Source organism: Rhinoderma darwinii, chromosome 3, assembly GCF_050947455.1.
Source record: "Rhinoderma darwinii isolate aRhiDar2 chromosome 3, aRhiDar2.hap1, whole genome shotgun sequence".
NCBI classification, from domain to species: domain Eukaryota; kingdom Metazoa; phylum Chordata; class Amphibia; order Anura; family Rhinodermatidae; genus Rhinoderma; species Rhinoderma darwinii.
The window spans coordinates 11,998,042-12,014,921 of NC_134689.1; the positions used below are offsets into that span (position 1 = coordinate 11,998,042).

The 16,880-nt window shown below is 39.2% G+C and overlaps 1 protein-coding gene across 2 annotated transcripts in view; it reads right to left on the reverse strand.

Moving 5' to 3' along the window:
* DENND5B (DENN domain containing 5B) overlaps positions 1 to 16,880 on the reverse strand; it is a 72,487-nt gene that overhangs the window by 18,715 nt on the left and 36,892 nt on the right. For both annotated transcript variants that reach the window (XM_075855912.1, XM_075855913.1), the window contains 3 exons: positions 16,533 to 16,764; positions 14,232 to 14,382; positions 7,415 to 7,508 (listed from right to left, as the gene is read on the reverse strand). In XM_075855912.1, coding sequence (XP_075712027.1) covers positions 7,415 to 7,508; positions 14,232 to 14,382; positions 16,533 to 16,764 — 477 coding nt within the window. The remainder of the gene's footprint in view (positions 1 to 7,414; positions 7,509 to 14,231; positions 14,383 to 16,532; positions 16,765 to 16,880) is intronic.

Consider the following 16,880-nt stretch of genomic DNA (forward strand, 5'->3'; position numbering starts at 1 on the left):
GGTATTTAGACGACCATCTCAGTGGGTAAGAGTAGATAAAAGGACTCTATTGTCGATAGGGCTACGCGTTTCGACACCGAACCGCGTCTTCCTCAGGCCCTAGTAGAGCAACCTAAGCCCCTCTCTCTTACCAAAAACGGATACCCCCAGGAACACAGTAATAAGCGGGTTTTTTTTTTTTTGTGTCATGGGGTAGAATAGGATCAAGGAAGAGAAGGATATCATGGCGAGTGCTGCTATATATTCTCTTTTACGTGGTGTCCCTTTAAATATTTACTAGCGCAAATCTTATTTCAGCATGGATTTCTAGAGAGCGTGTAATGAGGAATATCCAGCAAGTGGAAATGTTTCTTTACTATTAGGAACAGTTCCGTGCGTGTGAACATAAATTCTAAAAAAAAAAAGATAATACATTAAAAAAAAAAAAAAAGACCGTAAAATAAACATTGTGCGTCTAATACAAAGGCGGGCAAGGCTCGGATGTGATTGACAAGAGCATCAAAGCGTGGGGAGGGGGTTCTAGACAAAGCAACAAATGCATTTTATAAAATGAAGAGCGGCAGGTTCAAAGCGCTCGACACTACAAAGCGTTTCGGTGGCAGATCTGGGGTCGTAGGCGTCCAACAAGGTGCGAAGCGGGTGTAAGTGAGCAAACAAACAGACGTACCAGGCAGCACTCAGAGAAGGATTTTTTGGGAGGCCGCACTGGAACGGGGGACCCCTGATCCCACTCCCAGAATGCCATAGAGTTCTGACGGAGTATGTTCTCCTCTGATGGCTTATGAGGAGACCCGGGCACAGCGAGAGGGACAGAAAGCAAAGTAAAAGAGGAGACAGGCAGGCATGCACAGACCCGGAGCAAAAGAAAAAAAAAAAAGACAAAGTAAATACAGAATAGCAACAAAAAAAAGCTGCAACAAAAGAGACGCAAATAAACACAACGTGACATCATGTAACAAATCAGGATCCCTTAAAGGGCCACTCCCCACTAAATAATGAAACGGAAAAGTCCTTGAGGTCTAAAGTGGTTAGAAATAATACAAAAATACTTAATTTATCTGTTTCCGGGAAAGCTGGGTGACAACCAATATGGCCTTAAAATACAGCACCAACATGGTTAGCAGTTTTCCCGAGTTTTAAAATAGAAAATCTGCCTCGTTATGCAACAATAAGACAACGGAGTGAATAACAAGGCAGATAGGACATTCAGGAGTCTGGGAAAGTTGGGTAACCATCAATATCTCCTCTATTATAGATACCGCAAGTAGAGTCACCCAGCTTTCCAAGGGTTCCTAAAAGCAAATCTGCCTAGTAATGAGTGTGTGTATAAGTAGTCAGATCTACAATTCAGGAATCTGGGAAAGCTGGGTGACCACACCTGGGAGAGCTGTAATAATGGTTATATCCATTTGTCAGCATCAGATCATTCTTTACATATTGATTGTCACCCAGCTTTTCCACATGACTGAATGGAATTTGTAACTTTTCCTCGTTTTCGCTTACAAATACTGACCAAAATAAACAAGTGTGAATGAGGCTAAAAGCAGCGGCCCCTCTAGTGCTTTATTTTTGGTAGGAACTGGAATTTCAGTCACTTTGTTTAAAGGGTTCTCCCCACTTTAGACACATATGGCATAACCACAGGATATGCCATAAACGTCTGATCGTTGCGGGTCCCAGCACCCAACCCGCCCGCCTCCAGGAAGAAAACAAAGAGGTGGCCGCGCATTTTCACGGCTCTCTCCATTCATTCCCATGGGAGTTACAGAAACAGCCGAGCATGCGTGGTAAGCTGGTACCGTGACTCCCATAGACGTGAACGGAGGAGCTCTCTATTCATTCTCCACCTGCATTCGGCAGCCGCTTCACCAGATGTGGTCACCTGACCCCGTTTTAGAAATCGGTTCAGGTCCCATAGAGGAGACCCGCATCTATCAGGCATTTATAACATATCCTGTATGCCCTATAGGTGGGCATATCCCTTTACGGCACTTGTGCAGTAGCCCCACCCATCAGACAGACTGCTTATCTAATCAATAAACCATCAATGTATATAGGGGGGAAAGCCCCTTTAAGTACTATTGAAATAGGCACTGTTCACATAACGCCTGAGCCTTCCATCAGACGTATACGGACTTATTGCCTGACCTATAACTCTGGTGTATACCACGGTATAGGCATATAGTGGCATACGTCGCCCATTGGCTCCCTTTTAAAAAACGTATACAAGGTATAGTTTTTTCTTTTAGAAAAGCCATGGTCCGCTACGCTTTTCTATAAAGCAAATAAAAAGGTCTATTAACCGGACAGAGGCCGAAGGGACAATCTTTTGGCCTCCGTTAGGTGAATGGAGCCTTCGGGATAAGAGTCTTTTTATACCGGCGTATTAAGGCCGTAAAAATGAGCGCCGATCAACGAGACCGCTCATTGACTGGCGCTCGTTTGCTCCTTTTATAAGGAGCTACGATCAGTAAAGTATGGGGGCGAGCGATCATTACTACGATCGCTCGTCCCCATGCATTTCAATCATGACGGCAGCGCGTCTCCGTTTACACGGAGAGATGCGCCGCCGACAACGATAATATTTTGTGCTGCATAAACGACACGATCAGCCGATGAACGAGCAGTCAATCATCAGCGGATTGTCGTCCTGCCAATGATCGGGAACGAGCGTTCATATGAACATTGCCCGATCATTGGCCCGTGTAAAAGGGCCTTAGGCTTGGTGTATACACCAAAGTAAAGACTGAAACGTGATGTGAACAGAGCCTTAAAGGAGGCTCTGTCACCAGATTCTCAAACCCCTATCTGCTATTGCATGTGATCGGCGCTGCAATGTAGATAACAGTAACGTTTTTGTTTTTTTTAAAAACGTTCATTTTTGGCCAAGTTATGAGCTATTTTATATATATGCAAATGAGGTTTGAAATGGACAACTGGGCGTGTTTTTATTCGTATGTCCAACTGGGCGTGTATTGTGTTTTTAACTGGGCGTGTTTACTTGTTTTACTTACCGGGCGTTGTGAATAGAAGTGTATGATGCTGACGAATCAGTGACCAATCAGCATCATGCAGCCACATACACAAGTGTCCTGATAATGAATACACATGACCTCCAGCCTGGACGTCAGGTGTATTCACAATCCTGACACTTCTGAATCCTTTCTGTGAGATTTCCAGCAAGGGAAACGAAATCTCATTTACCTCGTAATCTCGCGAGATTACGCACGGCTTGCTGGAATCTCACAGACAAGAGTCAGAAGTGTCAGGATTCTGAATACACATGACGTCCAGGCTGGAGGTCATGTGTATTCATTATCAGGGTATGTGCACACACACTAATTACGTCTGTAATTGATGGACGTATTTCGGCCGCAAGTCCCGGACCGAACACAGTGCAGGGAGCCGGGCTCCTAGCATCATACTTATGTACGATGCTAGGAGTCCCTGCCTCGCTGCAGGACAACTGTCCCGTACTGTAATCATGTTTTCAGTACGGGACAGTAGATCCACGGAGAGGCAGGGACTCCTAGCGTCGTACATAAGTATGATGCTAGGAGCCCGGCTCCCTGCACTGTGTTCGGTCCGGTACTTGCGGCCGAAATACGTCCGTCATTTACGGACGTAATTAGTGTGTGTGCACATACCTTTAGGACACTGCAGTAACGTTAATCGCTGTGTATGCGGCTGCACATCGCTGCTGTGTAAATCAATGTAGAGGAGTGTATGACGCTGACTGGTCACTGATTGGTCAGCGTCATACACAAACACGCCCAGTTAAAAACAATACACGCCCAGTTGTCCATTTCAAACCTCATTTGCATATATATAAAATTGCTCATAACTTGGCCAAAAATGAACGTTTTAAAAAAAACAAAAACGTTACTGTTATCTACATTGCAGCGCCGATCACATGCAATAGGAGATAGGGGTTTCAGAATCTGGTGACAGAGCCTCTTTAACATAGACACGTTAAACACCATGCAGTTTTCCTATTGTGCCAAGGTGTAATATAGGTGCGGTGGATGAGGTGCAAGGCACGGGGTGGCACAATGAGGTATGAAGCCCCCTGTGACTCTTCCCTCAGGGTGTTAATAGTCTGCGCGTAGTCCGCCTGCGCTGTGTGACACGTACATTTCCATACAGACACAATTCAGTAAACTATTAGTCGTCACACTGTCAGGCAGCAATTTCCTTGTCGGTCTCTTATAGCAATCAAATTGGATTTAGCAATTTCAATATTCCAGGCATGTCTGCCGACTGTCTGAGGCGAGGGATGGAAACAGATGTTCTGGAGGAGCGCGCGGCGCTATATACACGGATAATACAGACCCCTGAGCTATATATATATATATATATATATATATATCTCTGCCTGGAAAAGCCGGATGACAAACCCCAAATGGTGTGGAGATTAGTTGCCACTCAACTTCCCCAGATACCTGCATGACTAATAAAGCAAAAACAGGCAAGCTCTACAGCTGAGCACGTTTGTCATTCAGGACTCTAGAAAAGCATGGTGCCGATCCTGGAAATGAAGGCCGTGTTTTCTGCCGCCCGCCTTTCCCAAAGACATGACTGAACAGATTTTTATTCAGTTTGACCGAAGAGAACGGCTCTTTATAGGGATTTGCTCTTTCATTTGATGTGGCTTGGCTTCGTATTATGTATGCAGGACAGCTGCGCAATCTTATAATAAACCCGCAGATGATGGAGGAAGGAAATGGAAGGTGAAGCACGGGGAACATGAAATATGGAGAGAACTACAGATCAGAGGAGAGAAATGTCACAGCGGAGAGGACGGATTATCTGGTAATGCAGGAATCTGGGAGAACAATTCCAAGTATGAGGCATGGCCCACTGACACCACACGAGCCTCTCGCCAAGCAGACAATAGACGCCATTCACACCCGGCATGTATCTCAATGTGACTGGATCGGGAATTTATCCCAGGACGGATGCGATGTAATCTCCCCTCCCCCGATCAACGACAAAATCTGCACTGGATGTCAATCATGTGGTGACACTCGCCCAGGATTACACAGGAGAGGCGTGGGCTTCAATATACTCCCCAATGTCGGCCTCTCTACAGCGCCGTTTATTTTTTTCTTCATATAAACAGATCATTTCTTAATATATCTTTATTGCCGTTTTTGTTACGGAGCTTCAAATCCCCTGTATAGGCCTCATTTATCAAAGAAACCGGCCTTGTTGCCCTTAGCAACCGGAGTTTAGCTTTCTTTTCTTGAACTGCTCTGGTAAAATGAAAGCTGAACTGTGATTGGTTGCTGTGGGGAAACCGTTTAATACTAGTTGCCTGCAGCCACCACTAGAGGGCGCTCACTGCATACGATTTATACATTGAACTCAATAATAAAATAGGATACAGTAAGCTCCCTCTGGTGGCGGCTGTAGGAACCACGAATGTTATTTTTTCCCCATGTCGGATATATGGAGCTCTGATCCCTATAACGATATATTAGGAAATGAACATGGACCTAAATCCGACACTTTAAATATGGATTGCATAAATAGAAATTCCCTCATATACACCTCTTATCTATAGCGCCCCCATTACAAGCAGGATAGTCATACTCTCAGCAGCTTTCCCAGTCAGCAGACACAGGCGGTTTACCTAAATCCAGTGCATGCTGTGGCATGGTCGGTATACAGGCTGCCATAAATGGCGGCTGCATACTGCTCACAGACTTGAAAAAGCGGCGCCAGGGAACTTTTCGCTGTAACCACGCAAAGCGGTTCTTAGCGTAAATATATCTATGACTTATTCTACCCGACCCCTTCTCCACCATCTTGAATCTAACTTAAAGGGAACTGGCAGAGTCCGGACGTGACTCATCCAATATATAACATGCGTGCAGTAGACATATTATATTCATGTGAACTCAAAAACACTGAACCGTGCCTTTAAGAGACTCGTAAAATGTATTCATCTATTCCAGCTCATTAAACACGGCGATCAGCATTGATTTTATTAGTGATGAGGCCCAAATTATATTACGTGCTGGTTGTATTGAGGATGTTGTTTGTGAGAAGTATTAATGTCGGAGGAGCAGAAGCCGCAGAATTAATCATTCAATCGCCGTCCGTAATCGGGAACCGGCGCCAGACTGTGACCTAAGCTGAAGTCTGCAGGAGGAGTGACCTCCACCTCCCCAGACAAAAGGGGAATCTCCCAGACGCACGGGGCAGATGGCACTAATGTCTCATGGAGGAGACGCATCTGTCACCGTCATACACGTGGCATGGAAACCAGCGAGATGCTCCCGACCTCAGCACTGGCCCGGGGATCGGGAAAGGGTTAATATACGGAAGCCATGATCACCATCAACAACCGCAGTGACTATGTCTATCTATGAGCATACTGTAAAATTCCTTTAATCCGGAACCGGATGATCAAACATTCTGGATTATTGGACAGTCATAAAAAAAAATGTTAATAAAATTTACCAGTAAGAGTCGAGAATCTCAGGGAACACAAAATAACGAAATACAGTCCAACGCCAAATATGCTGCTCATGCCGATATATTGGTTTTAAATAGTCATCCTCACTTTTTTTTTTTTTATGGTATTTCTGGACTATCAGATACCCGAATCTATGGTCACATCAGTCTTGCTCCTTCGCCCCATACACCAGGAGAGGGGTTACCAAGGATGAGACTGTCCTCTAAGGAAGGAGCCATAGAGCCCAGTCTGGCTGTACCTGGACCACCCGCACATATGAAGCAGAGCCCAACACGTTGTGCCCAAAAATAAATCACTGCATAGACAGATCATGCGGAGGAGCATTAACCCCACAAAGAGAAACAAAATTCTGGGAGTCGTTCTCAAATTAATAAAAAATTTCTCAGTTTCATCGGTCTCTGGAAAAGCTGGGTGGCAAACAGCATGGCTGTTATTTCGCAAAGGTTGTTACCCAGCTTTTCCAGAATCCTGAACAGCAGATCTGCCTAGTTATGGGGGAGTAAAGGAACATTCCAGCTAGGCAGATTTGCCAAGTAGAAAGTCAAGATAAGATGGGTGGAAGAGGGGAAATCAAGGTGGTCACCCAGTTTTTTTGAGACTTCTGAATGACATATCTGCCTAGAAATAAACAGATTCATTGCCAGAACTCATACGTGGGCACAGTGGATGCTTGGACAGCTGGGCTACAACTCCTGGAAGCCATATTAGTGGTCACCCAGCTTTCCCAGGATCAGATGTAAACAAGGAAATTTTTTCTTTTTTCTTATTTGGTGGGAAATGCTCTGCGGGGGTTAAAAGAGGTGAATTTTGGACGTTCACAACTAATTACTGAAGAAGAGGGAGGGCAAACTGATTATCCCATAAAATAAGAGGAGCACTTTGCCATCTGCTGCTTCATATAAAGTTGGCAATCACGCTGTGACCACTAACCTCCCTCAAGTCGTTGTCTAATCCAAGGTGCTCGGAGTGCTGCCGCTGGCGATCCTTCCTCCGCTGTGCCGTGGCGTTACGACTGACCCAGCGACTGTAAACACAAGACAGAGAATAACAGGAGGACATACTAGTGTAATAATAGGGCAGCAGGCATGGCAGAGTCATCACCATACAGCTAGGTATCACATGTCCCCAGCAGCCGGCAATTCATTATGTAAAACGTACTCTACTAAGGGGTAGAAAGTTTATTGGAAAAATTATTATTCATGAGGGTGCAGCATTTACATACAAAGTGCCTCAGTGTCACCACCGTTGTATCGTGCAGCAAAGTGACAATAAGTCGTCATACCTCAAAACGATCTAACTCATTAACTTTATTATAAGAGAAATCAATTTAACTTTAGGGTGTAGTACTCTATTCTTGTATATAGGGAGCAGTATTATAGTCGTTATATTCTTATATATAGAGGCAGTATTATAGTAGTTATATTCTTGTATATAGGGGCAGTATTATAGTAGTTATATTCTTGTATATAGGGGCAGTATTATAGTAGTTATATTCTTGTATATAGGAGCAGTATTATAGTAGTTATATTCTTGTATATAGTAGCAGTATTATAGTAGTTATATTCTTGTATATAGGGGCAGTATTATAGTAGTTATATTCTTGTATATAGGAGCAGTATTATAGTAGTTATATTCTTGTATATAGTAGCAGTATTATAGTAGTTATATTCTTGTATATAGGGGGCAGTATTATAGTAGTTATATTCTTGTATATAGGGGCAGTATTATAGTAGTTATATTCTTGTATATAGGGGGCAGTATTATAGTAGTTATATTCTTGTATATAGGGGGCAGTATTATAGTAGTTATATTCTTATATATAGAGGCAGTATTATAGTAGTTATATTCTTGTATATAGGGAGCAGTATTATAGTCGTTATATTCTTATATATAGAGGCAGTATTATAGTAGTTATATTCTTATATATAGAGGCAGTATTATAGTAGTTATATTCTTGTATATAGGGAGCAGTATTATAGTCGTTATATTCTTGTATATAGGAGCAGTATTATAGTAGTTATATTATTGTATATAGGGGGCAGTATTATAGTAGTTATATTCTTGTATATAGGGGAAGTATTATAGTAGTTATATTCTTGTATATAGGGGGCAGTATTATAGTCGTTATATTCTTATATATAGAGGCAGTATTATAGTAGTTATATTCTTGTATATAGGGAGCAGTATTATAGTCGTTATATTCTTATATATAGAGGCAGTATTATAGTAGGTATATTCTTGTATATAGGGGCAGTATTATAGTCGTTATATTCTTGTATATAGGAGGTAGTATTATAGTAGTTATATTCTTGTATATAGGGGGCAGTATTATAGTCGTTATATTCTTATATATAGAGGCAGTATTATAGTAGTTATATTCTTGTATATAGGAGCAGTATTATAGTAGTTATATTCTTATATATAGAGGCAGTATTATAGTAGGTATATTCTTGTATATAGGGGCAGTATTATAGTCGTTATATTCTTATATATAGAGGCAGTATTATAGTAGTTATATTCTTGTATATAGGGGGCAGTATTATAGTAGTTATATTCTTGTATATAGGGGCAGTATTATAGTAGTTATATTCTTGTATATAGGGGCAGTATTATAGTAGTTATATTCTTGTATATAGGGGGCAGTATTATAGTAGTTATATTCTTGTATATAGGGGCAGTATTATAGTAGTTATATTCTTGTATATAGGGGCAGTATTATAGTAGTTATATTCTTGTATATAGGGAGCAGTATTATAAGCAGTTATATTCTTGTATATAGGGGCAGTATTATAGTAGTTATATTCTTGTATATAGGAGCAGTATTATAGTAGTTATATTCTTATATATAGGGGGCAGTATTATAGTAGTTATATTCTTGTGTATAGGGAGCAGTATTATAGTGGTTATATTCTTGTATATAGGGGGCAGTATTATAGTAGTTATATTCTTGTATATAGGGGGCAGTATTATAGTAGTTATATTCTTGTATATAGGGGCAGTATTATAGTAGTTATATTTTTGTATATAGAGGGCAGTATTATAGTAGTTATATTCTTATATATAGAGGCAGTATTATAGTCGTTATATTCTTGTATATAGGAGGTAGTATTATAGTAGTTATATTCTTGTATATAGGGGGCAGTATTATAGTCGTTATATTCTTATATATAGAGGCAGTATTATAGTAGTTATATTCTTGTATATAGGGAGCAGTATTATAGTCGTTATATTCTTATATATAGAGGCAGTATTATAGTAGTTATATTCTTGTATATAGGGGGCAGTATTATAGTAGTTATATTCTTGTATATAGGGGCAGTATTATAGTAGTTATATTCTTGTATATAGGGGCAGTATTATAGTAGTTATATTCTTGTATATAGGGGGCAGTATTATAGTAGTTATATTCTTGTATATAGGGGCAGTATTATAGTAGTTATATTCTTGTATATAGGGGCAGTATTATAGTAGTTATATTCTTGTATATAGGGAGCAGTATTATAAGCAGTTATATTCTTGTATATAGGGGCAGTATTATAGTAGTTATATTCTTGTATATAGGAGCAGTATTATAGTAGTTATATTCTTATATATAGGGGGCAGTATTATAGTAGTTATATTCTTGTGTATAGGGAGCAGTATTATAGTGGTTATATTCTTGTATATAGGGGGCAGTATTATAGTAGTTATATTCTTGTATATAGGGGGCAGTATTATAGTAGTTATATTCTTGTATATAGGGGCAGTATTATAGTAGTTATATTCTTGTATATAGGGGCAGTATTAGGCTATGTTCACACGGAGTATTTTGGGGGAGGAATATCTGCCTCAAAGCTCCAAACGGAATTTTGAGGCAGATATTCCTCCCCCAAAACACTCCGTGTGAATAGCAATCATCGCGCCGTTTTTCGCCCGCGGCCATTGAGCGCCGCGGGCATAAAACACGCTTTCTCCTGCCTCCCATTGAAGTCAATGGGAGGTCGGACGCGGAAGCGCCCGAAGATAGGGCATGTCGCTTCTTTTTCCCGCGAGGCAGTTTTACTGCTCGCGGGAAAAAAAGACGCCGACGCCTCCCATTGAAATCAATGGGAGGCGTTCTCGGGCCGTTTCTGCCGAGTTTTGCGACGCGGTTTCCGCGTCAATAAACTCGGCAAAAGACCCCGTGTGAACATAGCCTTATAGTAGTTATATTCTTGTATATAGGGAGCAGTATTATAGTAGTTATATTCTTGTATATAGGGGGCAGTATTATAGTAGTTATATTCTTGTATGTAGGGGCAGTATTGTAGTAGTTATATTCTTGTATATAGGGGGCAGTATTATAGTAGTTATATTCTTGTATATAGGGGCAGTATTATAGTAGTTATATTCTTGTATATAGGGGGGCAGTATTATAGTAGTTATATTCCTGTATATAGGGGCAGTATTATAGTAGTTATATTCTTGTATATAGGGGCAGTATTATAGTAGTTATATTCTTGTATATAGAGGGCAGTATTATAGTAGTTATATTCTTGTATATAGGGGGCAGTATTATAGTAGTTATATTCTTGTATATAGGGGGCAGTATTACAGTAGTTATATTCTTGTATATAGGGGGCGGGATTATAGTAGTTATATTCTTGTATATAGGGGGCAGTATTATAGTAGTTATATTCTTGTATATAGGGGCAGTATTATAGTAGTTATATTCTTGTACATAGGGGGCAGTATTATAGTAGTTATATTCTTGTACATAGGGGACAGTATTATAGTAATTATATTCTTGTATATAGGAGCAGTATTATAGTAGTTATATTCTTGTATATAGCGGCAGTATTATAGTAGTTATATTCTTGTATATAGGGGGCAGTATTATAGTAGTTATATTCTTGTACATAGGGGGCAGTATTATAGTAGTTATATTCTTGTAAATAGGGGACAGTATTATAGTAATTATATTCTTGTATATAGGAGCAGTATTATAGTAGTTATATTCTTGTATATAGGAGGCAGTATTATAGTAGTTATATTCTTGTATATAGGGGGCAGTATTATAGTAGTTATATTCTTGTATATAGAGGGCAGTATTATAGTAGTTATATTCTTGTATATAGGGGGCAGTATTATAGTAGTTATATTCTTGTATATAGGGGACAGTATTATAGTAATTATATTCTTGTATATAGGAGCAGTATTATAGTAGTTATATTCTTGTATATAGCGGAAGTATTATAGTAGTTATATTCTTGTATATAGGGGGCAGTATTATAGTAGTTATATTCTTGTACATAGGGGACAGTATTATAGTAATTATATTCTTGTATATAGGAGCAGTATTATAGTAGTTATATTCTTGTATATAGGGAGCAGTATTATAGTAGTTATATTCTTGTATATAGGGGACAGTATTATAGTAGTTATATTCTTGTATATAGGAGGCAGTATTATAGTAGTTATATTCTTGTATATAGGGGGCAGTATTATAGTAGTTATATTCTTGTATATAAGAGGCAGTATTATAGTAGTTATATTCTTGTATATAGGGGGCAGTATTATAGTAGTTATATTCTTGTATATAGGGGGCAGTATTATAGTAGTTATATTCTTGTATATAGGGGCAGTATTATAGTAGTTATATTCTTGTATATAGGGGGCAGTATTATAGTAGTTATATTATTGTATATAGGGGGCAGTATTATAGTAGTTATATTCTTGTATATAGGGGGCAGTATTATAGTAGTTATATTCTTGTATATAGGGGGCAGAATTATAGTAGTTATATTCTTGTATATAGGGGGTAGTATTATAGTAGTTATATTCTTGTATATAGGGGGCAGTATTATAGTAGTTATATTCTTGTATATAGGGGCAGTATTATAGTAGTTATATTCTGGTATATAGGGGGCAGTATTATAGTAGTTATATTCTTGTATATAGGGGGCAGTATTATAGTAGTTATATTCTTGTATATAGGGGGCAGTATTATAGTAGTTATATTCTTGTATATAGGGGGCAGAATTATAGTAGTTATATTCTTGTATATAGGGGGCAGCATTATAGTAGTTATATTCTTGTATATAGGATCAGTATTATAGTAGTTATATTCTTGTATATAGGAGAAGTATTATAGTAGTTATATTCTTGTATATAGGGGGCAGTATAATAGTAGTTATATTCTTGTATATAGGGGGCAGTATTATAGTAATTATATTCTTGTATATAAGAGGCAGTATTATAGTAGTTATATTCTTGTATATAGGGGGCAGTATTATAGTAGTTATATTCTTGTATATAGGGGCAGTATTATAGTAGTTATATTCTTGTATATAGGGGGCAGTATTATAGTAGTTATATTCTTGTATATAGGGGGCAGTATTATAGTAGTTATATTCTTGTATATAGGGGGCAGAATTATAGCAGTTATATTCTTGTATATAGGATCAGTATTATAGCAGTTATATTCTTGTATATAGGAGAAGTATTATAGTAGTTATATTCTTGTATATAGGGGGCAGTATAATAGTAGTTATATTCTTGGATATAGGGGCAGTATTATAGTAGTTATATTCTTGTATATAGGAGCAGTATTATAGTAGTTATATTCTTGTATATAGGGGGCAGTACTATAGTAGTTATATTCTTGTATATAGGGGCAGTATTATAGTAGGTATATTCTTGTATATAGGAGGCAGTATTATAGTAGTTATATTCTTGTATATAGGGGCAGTATTATAGTAGTTATATTCTTGTATATAGTGACAGTATTATAGTAGTTATATTCTTGTATATAGAGGGCAGTATTATAGTAGTTTTATTCTTGTATATAGGGGGCAGTATTATAGTAGTTATATTCTTGTATATAGGAGCAGTATTATAGTGGTTATATTCTTGTATATAGTGGCAGTATTATAGTAGTTATATTCTTGTATATAGGGGGTAGTATTATAGTAGTTATATTCTTGTATATAGGGGCAGTATTATAGTAGTTATATTCTTGTATATAGGGGCAGTATTATAGTAGTTATATTCTTGTATATAGGAGGCAGTATTATAGTAGATATATTCTTGTATATAGGGGCAGTATTATAGTAGTTATATTCTTGTATATAGGAGCACTATTATAGTAGTTATATTCTTGTATATAGGGGGCAGTATTATAGTAGTTATATTCTTGTATATAGGAGCACTATTATAGTAGTTATATTCTTGTATATAGGGGGCAGTATTATAGTAGGTATATTCTTGTATATAGGGGGCAGTATTACTGTAGTTATATTCTTGTATATAGGAGGCAGTATTACTGTAGTTATATTCTTGTATATAGGGGCAGTATTATAGTAGTAATATTCTTGTATATAGGGGGTAGTATTATAGTAGTTATATTCTTGTATATAGGGGACAGTATTACAGTAGTTATATTCTTGTATATAGGGGAGCAGTATTACTGTAGTTATATTCTTGTATATAGTGACAGTATTATAGTAGTTATATTCTTGTATATAGAGGGCAGTATTATAGTAGTTATATTCTTGTACATAGGGGGCAGTATTACTGTAGTTATATACCTGTATATAACTAGCACTGTTAGCAGGTGGTAACTAGCTAATCAAAAGAGAACAATTATAAATTTTTTCCTTTTACATAACAGAACTTTGGTAATTGTTCACATTGACATTAAAACAAGATTTGAAGGTTAATCCGAAACATGAAAGGATTACGCGAATTCTAAGAAATTCTCTGTGTGTTGTGCAGATCAGGCTCTTACTTGTTGTTGATCGGCCCATTCACCAGAACGTCTGATTGCAACTTGGGGAAGAACCCTCGCTCGTATTTTCCTTGTCCGATTTTCATGTCCAGCAGATGAGGGTGGATGGCCGTGTGATCCATCTTTGTCAGACGCTGCTCGATGGAGACAGCTGGAACAATAAAAACACAATTCAATCATCTACAGAATGTAAATGTCCTGCCGCATAGCGATACCAGGGGATCGAACTAAAATAAGCATTGAACCTAAAGTAAAAATGAAAGAACTCCTCATTTGTAAGTATCAGCTGTATACAAATAGCGCCACCTCCTGGCCAGTCACATACACCAAAGAGCTTATATGTCAATGTGTCACCACCCATCATTTGAGACAAAAAGTGGTTCGAAAGGGCGCTTCTGATTGGTTGGGAAGGCGAAGAGGCAGCACACTACGCTTCACTCCCTCAATCCGTCCTCTAGAGGGAGCCGTTTAGCGGGTACGACTGCATCCTCTAGCGTGTAGCTTTGTCATCTTATAGATGCTTTCAGCAATTTTCTATCATTACATATTACTGTATTTTCGCCATATAAGACGGTGGGAAGTAAAATACAGACACGTAGCTATAATCGGAAAATTGTCAATTACAGAACGTGCTAATTTTTCAGGTTTCGCTCGTTTCTAGAGACGACTCCGATACAAGTGAAGTCTGCCAATTGATTCTCAGCCCTCCAATACATCAGATCCCTCAAACACCGCAATCCCGATTGTCATATCAAGAGAACTGCTATTTAAAAAAGACCAATCAAAAGACGAGAAAAAAAGATCCTTTATTTTACATAAAAAGAGTGAAAACGGTTCCTTTATATCTTACTTCAATGCGGAGATACGATGGCTTGAAGTTAAAGGCCCAAAGCCTGAGACTGCACTGAGATTCTGATGACAAAATTTCCTCTTCTGAGGTGTTAGCTGCGATTTTGTCATGGGATCGAAATCACCAATTACACGTATTGACATTATTTGACAAACTGCACCCGACAGAAATCAGAAAGGGATATGATGTCATCGGAATCTCTCAGTAGTGCAGCCTCAGGCTTTGGCTCTAAAACTCCAAATCATCATATCTCAGCACAGAAAACGAATATCCCAAAAATATTTTCACATTTTTAATTCACAGCAAAGGGACTTTTAAATTAACGCCCTAATATAACCCTCCAAGCAGGAGGTTCGCTTTGCTTTACATCATACACAATACACTTTCCTTGACCCGGTTGTTAGAAGTCTGTGTAAAGCTGTAATATAAAGTGACGGTGAAAAACAAACCAACCAAGAAATATAGGAAATGTGAATTTTAGTACTTGTGGGGGAAAAAAACCCAAAACACATTTACGGTCAGTCGGCTTTCCTTCCGCGCACAATGCATGTGGCTTTGGGGCTTCAATGTGAACAGCAGCAAGTCTCTGGAGAACCAAGCAACCTAAAAGGAAGCATTATTTGTAGCGTTGAAGGGCAGGAGCGTGGTATCGAGCGCAGCGACTAACACTGAACACTTCAGCCGACAAACAAGTTATTACACAAACAAGAGCGTCTCCTCCCAAACGGCGAGGACGATAATATGCGGCCCCTGCAGCTATAGAAAATTCCAAGCCGGCTAATGCTTCACTGGAAGTCAATTGTCATCTTGTCCAAACTGCTTACTGAGCAATCTGTTCTGTGTGAGGGGCCGCGTAACCCTCACTTATTCCGATTTCCACTGTAGCGTGAGAAATAATACAGAACAAGTCAACCTTCCATAGTAAAGCCTTATAACCAGGACAGTGCTGTGCGATCACATCATTCTGTGCACTGCAACACCTGCCTATCTGGTATGAAGCTGCAGCACTGTTCATCCTGAGCTTTCTGGTTCATGAATAGAATGCCAGAATTGCAGTTAAGACTGACACATAATAAGGTAAGGTAGTAAGTGGGATCATGTGGAGAAATTAACTCTAAATGGTATGTAGATCTATATTGTGATGCAAAGTCTGTGTGAAGCTGGGTGACCACATCTAGGGCAGAGGTGGGGGAAGGGGTTTAAGCTTTACCATTTAGGTGCTATGCTACAATGGTCCAATCCAAAGCAGAAAATCACACACCAAAGCTGGCTCTATCATCTAAAAGTGGCAGAACCCACCATTTTAGGTGGGATCAGTCGACGATCTAAAGTGAATGATCCACCCCCCATCATCTCCTAAGACTTGGCTGACACTAGATAGAATGTGCCTGGTGCCTGTATCATCCAAATACAGCTGCATGTTGGTGGTGTATAGACGTGTGGTCACATACCGGCTTCTTTCAAGGTGGTACACGACTGGTATGTAGAGGTCCGAATGGCTGGTGCCCTCACGTTGTAAAGCCGGATCTTCTCAATGCGTGAATCAAACACCCGGAGCAAAGGTTCCTTCTCCTCCCACAGAGACATGATTTTATTGTCGATAAACGTGGCGAACATCTGTGTCTCAATAAACCGAGAGAGGAACGGGAGGTATGGCTCAGGCTGATCAGACAGGAACGAGGCCTACAAAAGACAGACACCAATTATTGTCATTCAAATGTATTCTAATCTCCACTAATGCACAAGAGAGACATGTACTGATCCTGAGTTACATCCTGTATTATACTCCAGAGCTGCAG